Source organism: Plodia interpunctella, chromosome 15, assembly GCF_027563975.2.
Source record: "Plodia interpunctella isolate USDA-ARS_2022_Savannah chromosome 15, ilPloInte3.2, whole genome shotgun sequence".
NCBI lineage: Eukaryota > Metazoa > Arthropoda > Insecta > Lepidoptera > Pyralidae > Plodia > Plodia interpunctella.
This window is the reverse complement of record NC_071308.1, coordinates 7,504,510-7,518,423: the sequence shown is the minus strand read 5'-3', so window position 1 is coordinate 7,518,423 and position 13,914 is coordinate 7,504,510. Positions and strand designations below refer to the sequence as shown.

Genomic DNA, 13,914 nt, shown 5'->3' with positions numbered 1-13,914 from the left:
GAGTCCCGGAGTTGTCCCGGCTTCGCTTGAGTAAAACCATAATAAAAAAGTTTCCTATGTCACTCCAGAAGGTTTCGTCTATCTCTGTGCTAAATTTCATCAAAATCGGCCCAATTGTTCTTGAGTTTATTCATTCTCTTATATAAATATAAATCTTTTCTCTTTATATATTGGTACTAGCTTTTGCCCACAACTTCGTATGTGAGTAAAAATCCGTTTCCCGTGGGAATTTCAGGAAATCCCTTCTTAGTGCTCCCCTACACTATCCCAGGATCCTAGGACCCACCAAATTTCAGCTTTCTACGCTCAGTAGTTTCGGCTGTGCGTTGTCTGTCAGTCAGTCACTCAGTAACGCAAGAGTTTTATAAATGTATATAGATGATCATACAGATTGAAGAAAAACTTCATCTGCGTCTGACCCAATTCTAAACCAAAACATACAACAGTTATGCTTAGTACGACGGCCGTATCGTAAAATACGCGATGTCAAGTACATCTGTCACATTATACATGCCCACTGATAACAATGAGATGCCTAGGAATGGCGGCATTATGCGGCCGGCTGAATAGTAATACGCTCAAGGAATATATATAATACCCATATACCATATACTCGTACGATAGTATGTATAATACCCACAGACTATGATCAAAGAGGTCCTTTACGATGATAGTAAATGTGGGCCCTATGCGATTTTGGGAATACTTAGAGGTACTTTGAGAACCTCAAACAAATTAGAACTTTTTTAATTGGATTAAAGTGTGGAATTAGAAATAAGAAGAACAATTGAAAGAGAAAAATACAATCTCAGCTGTATTTCAGAATAAAAGACTAAAAATTTGGACTTTGTTTTATAATAAGTAAGGATAGGTATAGTAACCCTGGCAATTAAGTATATAGATATAAAAATTAAACTTAATAGTGATGACTCATGACTTGACATGAGTGAAATGATAAAACAATATATATAAAAAGTTTTCCTTAAATCAAAACCTCACTTGCCAATATGTACTCATCAAAAAGATGAATCATATTCAGCTATTGCTCCAGCAATGTTCAGCAGATGACAGATAATCAGAACTGATAGCGGCTCCGTGGGACGATCCCAATTAATTAAACGGAATTAGTGACGTTATATTGTGACATTGATAACCTTGTGCTAATAGACCTTAGCCATTGATTGGACGCGATTGTGGTCGAGATAAGTATGTAATTAGTGCAACAAAAGTACTACAATTCCTTGTATTTTTGTTAAGTTTCCTCCTCAGATATAAAACGTAGCGAGAATAATATCCGCATAAATTTTTCGTCTTCACTTCGTACGGTTTTCTATTATTATCACATGCATAAAATAAAATGCTCCAAAAGAGGGTAGTTGTAAGTTACTAATATACTGCTTTTCTCATGGCATTTAAAAAAAATGAAACTATGTGGAGTCATAGTATGTCGTCTACTAAATCTCGTCGAAATCTGTTAGCTTCGTCTGTATGTTGTATGCAAAGCGTCTCGTCTCACAACCGTTTTCTCATGAAGTCAATAAACATCAGATATTTTCCATTTATCGTTAAAAGGGTAACATATTTCCCTCTTTATAAGACGTAAGGAAGACCAAAACTGAATTCCGCCGGCCATCTGGACGTCCAGTAACAAATTGCGATAGAAATTCCCGAGCAAGCGTAGACATGCGCCTTGTAAATTGAATCGCTTTATTCGCAAACCCGGAACAGTAACGTCCAGCGAAAAACATGTTATTTATTGTTTTAGAAATGCTTAAAATGCTTTGCCAACTGAATTTGTAATTCCATTGTCTACAAATTAAGCTATCAGTGTTATTACATATTACAACGACATCGATATATCTCATGGTAGGAGTGATCCTATTCTAGGGCGGAACCACTATCTATTACGATTTGACCGAGCGAGCGAAGCGAGCGAGGTCTCCGTTTCAGCTTGGCCAAAAGTGCTTTCGTATGTCTGTGTGTACACCTCTAAAGGTCGCAGTTCTCAACCGATTCCCGTGAAATTTTTGGAGCAGGTTCGAAAAACGTATGAAAATCGATTGTCGAGCCATTTTTTGTAAATTTTTGAAAATAGCGGAGTTGGCACAAATGGCCTAAGCGCCTTGGAATTGATGGCTCTTACGACTATTTCGTGTTTGTAGTGACAACGAAATAACAAAGGAATTTCATTTTCTATTATGACATACACATAGACATAATAGACGGATATGTTCATCAGCGTTGTCAAAAGATGAATAGTCCCGTTCGTTTACAAGAGGTAAAGACTGATTGACTTGAGCGTCTAGAGTTCGAATCCCGCTGGAATGCGACCTCTTTTTAGTTCACTATAGGTATTTAGTTTCATTTTTACGAACGCCATTTCGAAGTTTAATTTACAATTTTTTTCTTACATTCTACTTGGGGCAAAAATACATTTTATGTATGTTTGTAATGCGTTAACTTTTTAATGACATTTAAAAGGTATGTAGAATATACAAATGGAATTTTTAAGTTCGTGGGGCAACAAATTCGGTTAAGTCGTTTTCGAAATATTCACAATTTTGTAAAATCTCATCAAAATTTATTGCATTCGCGAGGTCTGCGTTCGCGACGAACAATTAGTACATATATTACACGCGATCTACTCCTTTCTATATTTAGAAGAATTTCAGATATTGCTATGAAATATCCGACGAAAAATATAGAAATAAATTCTTGAGTAAACAAGTAAAATATATTAAGAGATGTAGTGTGCGGAAAAAGAATATGCCTTTACTGGTAAAATGGATGAAGCGTGAGACACGTGCCAGACAGTATATGGAAAATAGAAATAGCGTCCGTGTGGGTATGCTTGAAGGAATAATAAAATATTATGAAAATAAATATAAATCCATAAGTACAAGAATACACGTTGCAATGAGCGTTGAGTTACGAAAAGACTCATCAAATAATTAATAAACCTACAAACTAAAGACTCGCCTCTTGATTGAGTTTTAAAGACTTTTGTGAAACTTGATGCTGCAATGCCAGCCAATATTATTGTAATCTATTTAACTGTCGACTCGTAAAATAAAAAGGATAAGTTTTTTTACAAAAAATATTTTCCACTGCATACAGAGAACAAAGACGTCACATATTTCCTTATTGTGGTACATTATTAGGTCAAGCATATCCATAATGCATTGTGATCCAAACAAAACGTGTACTAAGAAAAATTATAAATTATACTTAAATATATATTCTTAAAAATTAAGTTGCAATATTCCCGAACAAACATACGAGCGGTTACATACTCGTACATACAAGTCAAATAAATCTTGTAAAAAATGTCTAATTTAAGAGCATAAACTTTCAAATCAGACGGTCTGTATATTCCATGAAAGGTTTCCAAGCTGCATAATATTAAAATTTTCCGTATCAGCAATCGCAACAATTGAATACGGAGCGGAGTTGTGATTCTGAATGAAGATTAGTACTTATTGCTCGAGTGGTATTGTGTGTGCGATCGCGAGCGGAATGATTCAACACATCATATTGGAGTACCGACGCGATCGAGTTACCGTCAATACGTTAAGTTTTTTTACTCCGCCAAATTAAATCAATAAGCAGTCAAAAAGTATTCCTACTGGTGCAAATTCTATATCAAAATTATCCTGGATAAAAGTTCTTCCGAATGGTGTTTATGTGACTAGTGTACAGTTAAGAACCACTCTTTAATTTGTCGTAACAACAATCTAAATCAGTGCAAATCTGCTGTGTAATTGTGATCATTACTTCGCTACGAGTGCCAGTTATTAGTCATCGGACCTAGACTCCGCCCAACTCTGTGCGCTTTGACAGTCCGCCCAACAACGAAAGCAAAGTTTCGCCGCCTACGCCATCGCCGCTGTGGCTCTGCGGTCCGTATACACGACTTTCGTGTGAAAGACACTGGTTCGAATCCACGGCCACCTAGCAAATTTTTATTTTTTTTATTTTTTTATATATATATTTGCTTCTGCGGGCATATTCTTTTTCGTCTCATAATGCCAGATAACTATGAAACCTGTGCTGGATGCCAATCTTTAATTACTGATAGAGAGTATCTAACCTGCTTCTCGTGTAAAAGGGCGTACGATTTAATCTGCGCTAATGTCTCGCAGCAACGATTTTATAGCACTCTGACCGGAGAGCATCGGCAAGCCTGGAGATGTGTGTGTTGTATCAGCAAAATGCCGAAGTCGGACAATACCAACACTCCCGTTCGTGGTGTGTCTGATGGAGTTAATATCAATTCAAAAAAATTCAAAATTCAAAAATTCTTTATTCTTTAAACATAATGCTTTAAACATAGGTTGCCAGGACTCACCAATTAAGTTAAAAACCTGTGTCTGGCAAGTCCCGCTCTTACGACAATGACATTGCAGGTAAAGAATATATAAAAGCACAACAAAGAGAATATTATTTAACTTATATGTATACAGACAGATATACTTATATTTATTATGCAAGTATACACGAAAAACATAAATGTAGTAGACGTAAATGCTAATCAGTTATTTGACTATATGCAAATCATTTAAGTGGGATAAGAATTGCTTCAGTTTCCTCATAAGTGAGCTTCTGTAACCAGGATGACACCTCTCGCTTACATTCCTGATACGTTTTAGGGTATATTTTTAACTTATTATTTATACTTTTATACAGATATTCTGAAAGCTTATAGCTTTGTTTGGACGCAAATATTGTATTTGTAACTATCAAATTTATAACGTTCATTCTTCTCTTAGCCAAAATACTTCTGTCAAAATAAAGAGTTTTATGCTTCCTAAGAACCGAATGTAAAATATATAATTGTCTTACCGAAAGAACACCAGTTTCCACATGTAGCAAATGAGAACAATGACGATAAGGTTTAAAATATATCATCTTCAGAAGAGAACGCTGGGCTCGTTCCAGTTCTATGAGTTTCGATTTTGCCACGCAGCCCCATACAGAGATACAGTAGATAAGGATGGATTGGACAAGAGAAATATATATCATATGAAGAAGATTACGGTTTGCTACATGTCTAAGTTTTTTAAAAATCCAAGATAATTTTCTTATCCTTGATGCAACCATATCCACATGTGAGTACCAGTTCAAGTTTTGGTCTATAACAACTCCCAAGTACTTAGTAAAGGTCACCTTTTCCGCAATCGTACAGTTACAGTCAACGTAGGGACCCTGGCACGAGTGAATTTTTAATGTCAAATTAGAAGGAGGTTGTGTATTATTTCTAATAGAAAATGCAACAAAATTAGTTTTGGATTGGTTAAGAGTAAGTAAATTACTACTTAGCCAAGTTTGTGCAGTTATAAGTCCACGTTCCGCAAGTTCATATACGTTCTTCCACGTGCTACCCGAAAAGACGATGGCGGTATCATCCGCATAACAGAATACCTGACCTCCCTCAATATTCAAGTCACATAGACTGTTTATGTATATTAAGAAAAGAGTCGGGCCAAGCACACTGCCCTGCGGGACACCATAGGTTACGGCAATATCATTACTGGTGAAATCACCCACAACAACTCTCTGTTTACGCTCTTGTAAGTAGTCATTTAGGAGTTTCAAAGGAATGCCACGTATACCTATCCTTTCGAGTTTTTGTACTAGGGCAGAAATAGATACGGTGTCAAAAGCGTTCTTTAGGTCAAGAAACAGAGATAGACACTTTTTACCGGAATCAATATGTGACACTACTAAATTCGCCAGATCAGCTACAGCATCCTCAGTACTTCTGCCTGACCTAAAACCGTATTGACGAGATGATAATAATTCAAATTTATTCAAAAACGACATTAATCTCGAATTAATCAATTTTTCCAATATTTTGGAGATAGCAGAGAGCACTGAAATAGGCCTATAGTTCCGTACATCATCTCTGTTTCCACTTTTGTGAACTGGATGAATCAAGGAACATTTCAAAGAACCTGGGAAGACACCAAGTTTAAAACATTGATTACATAGATGCGTAAGTATAGGAGTTATAATATTGCTACATAATTTTAGATATACAGTGCTTATGTTGTCCCAGCCAGGGGCACTAGTTGTTTTTAATCCCATCAGTACCTCATACACCTCCTGACAGTCAGTATCAATGAGTACAAACGAATGAGGCTGATAATCTAGACCAGCGACACAAGAGTACATAGGATTTGTGCAATTGATTTCCTCAGCAAGTTTAGAGCCCACATTTGCATAGTGTTTATTTATATATTCAACAGATTCAGATGGAGACTGAGATAGATTTAAAAGTGCATGATTACCAGTTTTGGCTTTGTTTAAATTTGCGAATGATTTAATAGTGTTCCACAAGGCTTTAGGATTTTTTGAGGCAATATTGAGTTGATGTGATTCATAAGATCGTTTGAGCTTTTTCAAAAGATTATTAAGAAAATTTCGATATCTACGATAGGTAATCTTTAAAATATCATTATGTGGTTCATTTCTGGTTTTTTGTTGCAGCTTATTCCTATTTCTAATACATCTAATCAAACCTTTAGTGATCCAAGGCTTTAAGTTTCTTTTACTTTTTGGAATAATTACTGTTTTTGTGTTATCCGATAAAGAATCCGAATTTTTTTGTACGAGTTGCTTTGTTATTTCGTTAGGGTCAGACAATAAAAGAAGAGAGTTTACATTTTTGTTTTCTAAGGAGGATACGGCGTTAGGTAAATTAGTGATATTTTTAAAATTAGTCTTTTTAAAAGTTTTGCTAGAGGCCTTTAAATCAATGTAAACCATGTTGTGATCAGTGATGGTAGAGTCTAACACTGCTATACTGACGTTATTTGTTTCAGTTTTTAATATTACATGATCCAAACAATTATCAAATCTTGTTGGAAAACAATGCCCGGGCAGAAGACCATATACAGCTAGCATGTTTAAATATAATGATCTATTAGCAATAGTTTCGGGTGGTTCATTCGGATAACTAATCAAATTAATATTGATATCCCCGGTAATAATAATATTTTTAGAGTCTTGTATGTTATTAAGATAACAACCGAGCGAATCGATGAATGGTTCTGCATTTTTGAATGATGGTGATCTATAAATACCTAAAATTATACAGTCATCAAAATGTATTTGGAGACATGAAGCATTCGTTAGATTTATCTCTTTTACTGTTGAAACCAACTCCTTACGAATGTAAATTACAACACCATCATTTTGGTTGATGTATTTTGTTGAATGATATGAAAAATAACCGTCTAGCAGTGGTACAGGCTTGTCAATATCGAGTCTACACTCCGTTAAAATCAAAACATTCGCAGTGGTCTGAATTGTAGAGAGCACAGCTTGGAGATCGTCCATATTAGCGTAGACACTACGAATATTCTGAGCAACAATGGAGCAGTCAACTTGTCTATTTCTATTGTGCTTATTTAGTTCCTCAGTTGAACAAGAAATAGAAAAAGCTACTTCAGTTTTGTCTAATTCGTTTGCAATAAAAAGAGTATTATCCATTTTCATGAGTTCCTATACTACGGGACATAAAAATATATGCATAGCGAGAAATGACGTGACTGGAGACATGATTTATCATAACTATAATAACAAAGGTTACCCATAGCGTTACAGAGACTATGTGGAATTTCAGGTAGAAAAATGCGAGATTATATGATATTGAATAGACAAACAAAAAATAAAATGCATAGTAAGACATCACATAATAGAAAAAGAATACACAAACTTTATATGAGGCATGAATCACTTTTACAATATAATTTAGTAGGACCAAGGAAAACAAAGCTAGTCATATTTCATTTTTAGAAATTGTCTGCAGTTGAGCTTCACTCATAACCATGATTATCGGGGAGACATCATCTTTCCTTAAGTACACTTTACCGAAGGCCGTCCAACAGTATTTGTATAGTTTCCTTCTTACTAAGTCCCTGGCCAAGAAGTAAAGTCGCGCACCCTTAGCTGTAAGTTGTTCAGATACGAATATAGGCGAGTCACCGTTTGTCTTAAATCCCAGGTGTTTCAGGCTTAGTTTAGCTGATTTATTTCTATAGTTGAATGACTTACAAGATTTCAAAAGATCAGTTTTAGTTAGTACAGATGTAAGTTCCAGTACCACAGTTTTATTGTCATTATCCTTATTTTTCTTAACACGGTATATGTCCTTTATGTCCATTTTGGTAATTTTCTGGCAGCCAACGCTTTCCGACAATGATGTCACCATGGAGACAAGATCTTCCTTAGTCTCATTTTGTGCGTTAGGGACATTGCGTATTTCTATGGAAGTTTTACGACATATCTTTTGAACATCTTCAAGTTGATTCTCCAAGCGAGAAATGTATTCCAAGTCCTTTTTTCTTTGTGACTCCATAGATTCTAACTTTTTTTGCAGATCTTCGTTTATAGTAGTAACAAATGAGACGCTGCTTTCAATGTTTGCAATAGCTAATCGTATTTCTTTGACAGTCTGAGTTAAACTACTGGAATTCTTCTCTACTTTGTCAGTTAAAGCAGTCAACATGTTCCTCATTTCTTCCTGGAAGTCGGAAGAACAATGATCACTGCTCCTCTTTCTCTTTATGCGAGCGCAAACATAATTCGGCGGTGTAATTTCCGCTTGAGATGTCATATTCAAGTTAGAATCAGAAAGGGATTTATTAAGACAGTCCATAACGTTCCGTGAGGAATGCTGTTTTTATAAATGCGATAAGTACGTTAACAGCTCAGCGTCCACCCAATATTGCATCCGCTAGTACTTACATATACATAAAAACGGTGAGTGTTGCTATTACGTATGGCCACGCTTAATGCGACAGACAAATTTCGACCGAAGTACACTAGTAAAAGAGTAGAAACAAATATTCACGTAGGCACACGCTCGTAGCACATCAAGTGTATTGAGTATAGTCCCCACCTTCCACCGTAGACACTGCGTAGGCACTCGTAGCTTCGTAGCAGCCGCTTCGTAGCTTGATGAGATGAAGGCGCCTTGCCGTAGCGAAAGCGAGAGGTAAAACGGGTGTCTTTCTTACTCTTATAGGACAAGTAGCAAGTTCGCCGGTCGTATGCGCAGGTAGGGAGAAACACGTGAACCTCTTCAATGGAATATTTTAGTAATGAATGATGCAGTATTGACCGCACGGAATAGATTAAATACAGAATAATTTTGCTTGCACTTTTGTCGAAATATAATTAAACAGAGCGTAACACGTCTACTCAGGGACACAGATCGGACGAAAGAGCCATCATCAATAGGGGTGCGGCAGCGTGCAATCTCACCCAACACCTGGATGACAGCAGTGCGCTGAATGATACCGTGGAGATGACTGACATGCAATCCTTCATGCTAGAGGCACGACAGTGGCGGGAGGAAATGAAGGCTGCGCGAGTACAGTTGGAAATTTTTAACACAGTGGTTGCTAGGCTTACTGAAAGGCTTGAAGAGAGTGACCGAAAACAAGACCAATTGCAAAAGCGAGTCGACATCCTGGAGAATCAAGTAGCAGAGTTAAGTACAAACAAGGACATATCACTGCAAGTGACAATTGAGAACTTGAAGGCGGAACTGAATGATCGTGACCAGGATTTATTGGGAAATGACTTAGAAATAACAAATATCCCCGAAGAAAAGGGTGAAAACTTGGTACACTTAGTTAGCTCCATTGCGGACAAGCTTGCTGTAGATTTAACGGAGCAAAACATAGTATCTGTGTCGCGGGTTGGTCGATCCTTCGAGGGCGATGGCGCAGCGCAGCGGCCGCGCCCCATTGTTGTCCGCGTTTCGCGGCGGGCGGTGCGAGACCAACTGCTACACTCAGCGCGCGTGCGCCGTGGCGCTACTACGGAGGGCACAGGCCTCCCGATGCCGCATCGCCGTTTTTATATTAATGAAAGGTTAACTAAAACCAATCGTCAACTGTTCAGGCGGGCAAGAGATCTGGGCAAATCTCACAATTGGCGATATGTCTGGACAAAAGACGGAAAAATATTTGTAAGGCAGCATACGGGCTCCGACTCACCGCGTCATCGCATTCGCTGTGAACAGGATCTAACAAAAATTTTTGGGGCATAATACTGTTGGTTCTTGTCTGGTCAAAAGTGCATAACACAACATAAAATAATATTAGGGAGGAGTCATTAAGTAAACACGCATAATCAATCGCTCTCAAGTTTTTTATACTTTAAATTACAATAAAACAAGTCACAAGTGATTATTACATAAGAAAACTAACCTGTACATCCAGACCATCAAGGTACGACAAAAAGTTTCACCATAAAACCATTATTACTTTGAAATTTTCGACAAAATACATAGCGAAATTTTTTAACGATCATAAATTTTAAACTTTCCATCACTTTCTTTTTAATATTTGACCAATGAGAAGATAATTTTACTAAATCACTATTTGAGCAATAAGGACAGAATACTTAAGTCAATTAAACAACAAGATTTTGACATTGACATATCTAGACATCAAGTACAAACAGCCAAGTATAATTTAAAATTAATTATTTACTTGACAATATAACATTAAGACGACCATGCTCGCAGCCATCCACATCAAATGAAAATAAATTAAACAACTCGATAACAGATGGCACCACTAGTACAACAGTGCCGTCAGATAGCGAAAGTGAGGATCAATTAAATGAGCTTAAAAATCAACTATTGATTTTAAAGGTCGAATTGAAGGCAGCATTCGCCCGCCTACGTCATATACGCTTTGGCTAAGCCGTGCACAGCGCGCCCGGCACTCGAGGGACTCTGGTTCGCGTCTCACAGCAGGGGAAACAAATATTTTCTTCTCACTCATCTTACACATTTTTTGTTTATTTTTTTTTCCTAATCAATATGAGTGAAAATATAACAATTAGAAAAAAAACTGCTATTCCGACGAATTCCTTTGATTGTACAGAAAGTTTTCAAAACCGCAGTTTATCTTCAACACATACAGAATTAGCAAGGAGTTTACCAGACTTATCAACGCTGAACTCAAGTGAATTAAATGAGCATAAAAACACGATAAAATCACTAGAATCTGAACTTGAATGCGCGCACAATGAAATAGAAAAACTTAATTTAGAAAATTTGGAATTAAAAAAAAAAACTATCCGAACGTGACTTAAAAATTAAAGAACTTACGCATATTTGCTCGTCCAGCGCCTACAAAGAGAGCTTATCATTAAGAAAGAAAGCGCTTAGTTCTATAAAAAAGAAATTGAATTTCTGTAGCAATCACGAAACACCAGTTAATAAAGGAAGAAGCCTAAATGTAACCAGCACACCATTCTTACAGACGGGGACCCAAAATACATTAAATCAAGAAACACAAACAAACCACAGTGTAATAGAAGTACCAAAATTGACAAATTCTTCTTCTTCTCCAGTCAAAAATCATGATATACATCAAAAAAATAGAATTTGGATATTTGGAGGCCAACAAGTGTCTGGAATAGGAGTCTTACTGTCTGATATGCGAGAACTTACAAAATATGAACAGTACACTGTTTCCTGTCTTTCGAAACCATATGCTGCTTCTTCAGAAATATTGAAAGGATGCACCAACATTATGCAAATGAAGAAAGGGGACAAAATAGTAATTTCAATAGGAGAAAATGACACGAATCCTTTACAAACAGTTTGTGAATTGTATAACACACTTAAATTAATAACTGATTATGATGTATTAATTTTAAGCATAATTGAAAATAGATTTTTGAATGTTAATTTGATAAACAACGAAATCAAACTGGTATGTGAACAATTTTCTAACTGTAAGTTTTTAGATTTAAGAAATAAAAAAGTTTTTTATACACAGCCTGCTTTTCAAAGTATGATATGTCAAAGGATTAATTTTATGATAGATTGTATGGATTATGATTATAAATTTCTAAACTTTAATAAAAAAAAGACAAAATCTAATATGTTTAGTGCTAGTGAAAATTCTACTTGTATTGACAATTCTTCTAAATGCCGAAAAGGAACCATACCATATTATTTTAAACGTGTAGATAAAAAAAAATGTTTTAGTAATCAGTGCTTAGATACCTCAGCAAATAAACCAGACATGATATACAAAAAAGGCACTATACCGTTTTATTTTGCAAAAACTTTTAAGGAAAAAAATAGATCACAATCCATAGATTCAAAAAATTCTGACAATGACACAGCATCCAAGCAGTTTTTTCTTTAGACTTTTGCACCAAAATATTGCGGGAATAATATCAAAAAAAGATATATTTACGTTGGCACTTTATGAACTTGGTAAATCAGATAAATTGCCAGATATAATTTGTCTTACTGAGTCTTTTGTGAAGTCAGGATGTGAAGATAACGTCATTATAAATGGCTATACACTTGGAGCATCCTTCTCCAGGATAGAAAAGGAAAGGGGGGGGGTTTGCTTACTAATTTCAAATGATCTAGATTTCAGAAAAGTTAGAGAATTTGATAAATTAGCTCAAAAAAACACATTTGAATGTTGTGCCATTGAAGTTTTGAATTTTAATATTATTATTATTGGTTTGTATCGTATACCAGTCACAAAAAACCTAAGTACCTTTTTTGATAAACTTGAATTAATGCTATTCACAATAACAAAAAAGTTTAGTAAAAAAAAAATTATTATATTAGGTGACATAAATATTAATACTTTAAAGGACACAATTTACTCACAACGTCTAAAAGATGTTGTGAAAAATAATAATTTAATTTTACATATTGACCAACCCACGCGGCAGACATCATGTATTGATCATATTATAAGCAATATAAAAAAAGCGAAGGGTAGTACTATCCCTTTATGTTTATCAGATCATAATACAGCTCAAATGTTAACTATACCACTAAAAAACAAAAACATTGAGGATAAATGTAATTTCTTAATAAAAAGAGATTATAGTCTAGAAAACATAATTAAATTTCGAGGCTACCTTAAAAGCATTTCCTGGAATAACGTTTTTGATGAAGATGATTTTAATAGGGCATTCAGTGAGTTCCATGATCTATTTTGTCTATTATATAAGTTATGCTTTCCTGAAATTAAAATTAAAATAAATAAAAACACAGGCATAAATTGGATATCAAAGGGTTTACGTCAAAGTTGTAAGACAAATAGAAAATTAAGATATAATTACTATAAGAATAAGTCTGACCATAATAAAATTAAATATAATAAATACTCCAAATTGTTAAAAAAATGTCTCGTATTTGCTAGAAAAAATACAAATAATAAAATTTTGTCTAGGAGTAACAATGTATGTAAAACGTCCTGGAATATTATAAAAAACGAAACGTCGCAGCCTACTAAACAGCAAAACATTAAAATGATATCCCACTTAAACAAAACTTATAGTGATCCTACTGACATTGCAAATATTTTTAATAACCATTTTATTGACATTGCAGATAAATCAAATATTGACCTAAAAAAACCAAAAGACATGATAGGACTCCAAAATTCGATTTATTTAAAATCTTTTGAAGTGGATGAAATAAAATCTATAATTCTCTCACTAAATAACACCAAAGCAGTGGGCTATGACGGCATATCAACACTAGTTCTTAAATGCTGTTGTGAGGAAATAGGTTCTATTTTGACTTATCTAGTAGGCATGTCATTTGAGCAGGGTTGTTTTCCTGAATCACTTAAGACTTCTCTAGTAAAGCCATTGTTTAAAAAAGGTGACAAGAATATTTTAAATAATTATCGTCCAATAGTTCTGCCATCTATTTTTTCTAAGATTTTTGAAAAATGTATGCACCTGCGTCTTATTAATTACTTTGAAAAGTATAAAATAATTAAATCTGAACAGCATGGTTTTCAAAAAAACAAGTCGACTATAGGAGCTGTTTTTGAATTAGTAAGTGATGCCATTTATAATATTGACATACAAATGAAAACGACTGTATTCTTTTTTGAT

The 13,914-nt window shown here is 35.1% G+C and overlaps 2 protein-coding genes across 3 annotated transcripts in view; one reads left to right on the top strand and one right to left on the bottom strand.

Annotated features, from left to right (window-relative positions):
- The window catches only part of LOC128675990 (furin-like protease 2), a 242,316-nt gene that overhangs the window by 112,918 nt on the left and 115,484 nt on the right, over window positions 1–13,914 (bottom strand). The window lies entirely within an intron of this gene.
- Window positions 3,590–10,079, top strand: LOC128676088 (uncharacterized). The gene is made up of 2 exons (XM_053756027.1): window positions 3,590–4,265; window positions 9,212–10,079. Exons 1-2 carry the CDS (start codon window positions 4,026–4,028, stop codon window positions 10,061–10,063), a joined length of 1,092 nt encoding a protein of 363 aa, XP_053612002.1. The 5' UTR covers window positions 3,590–4,025; the 3' UTR covers window positions 10,064–10,079.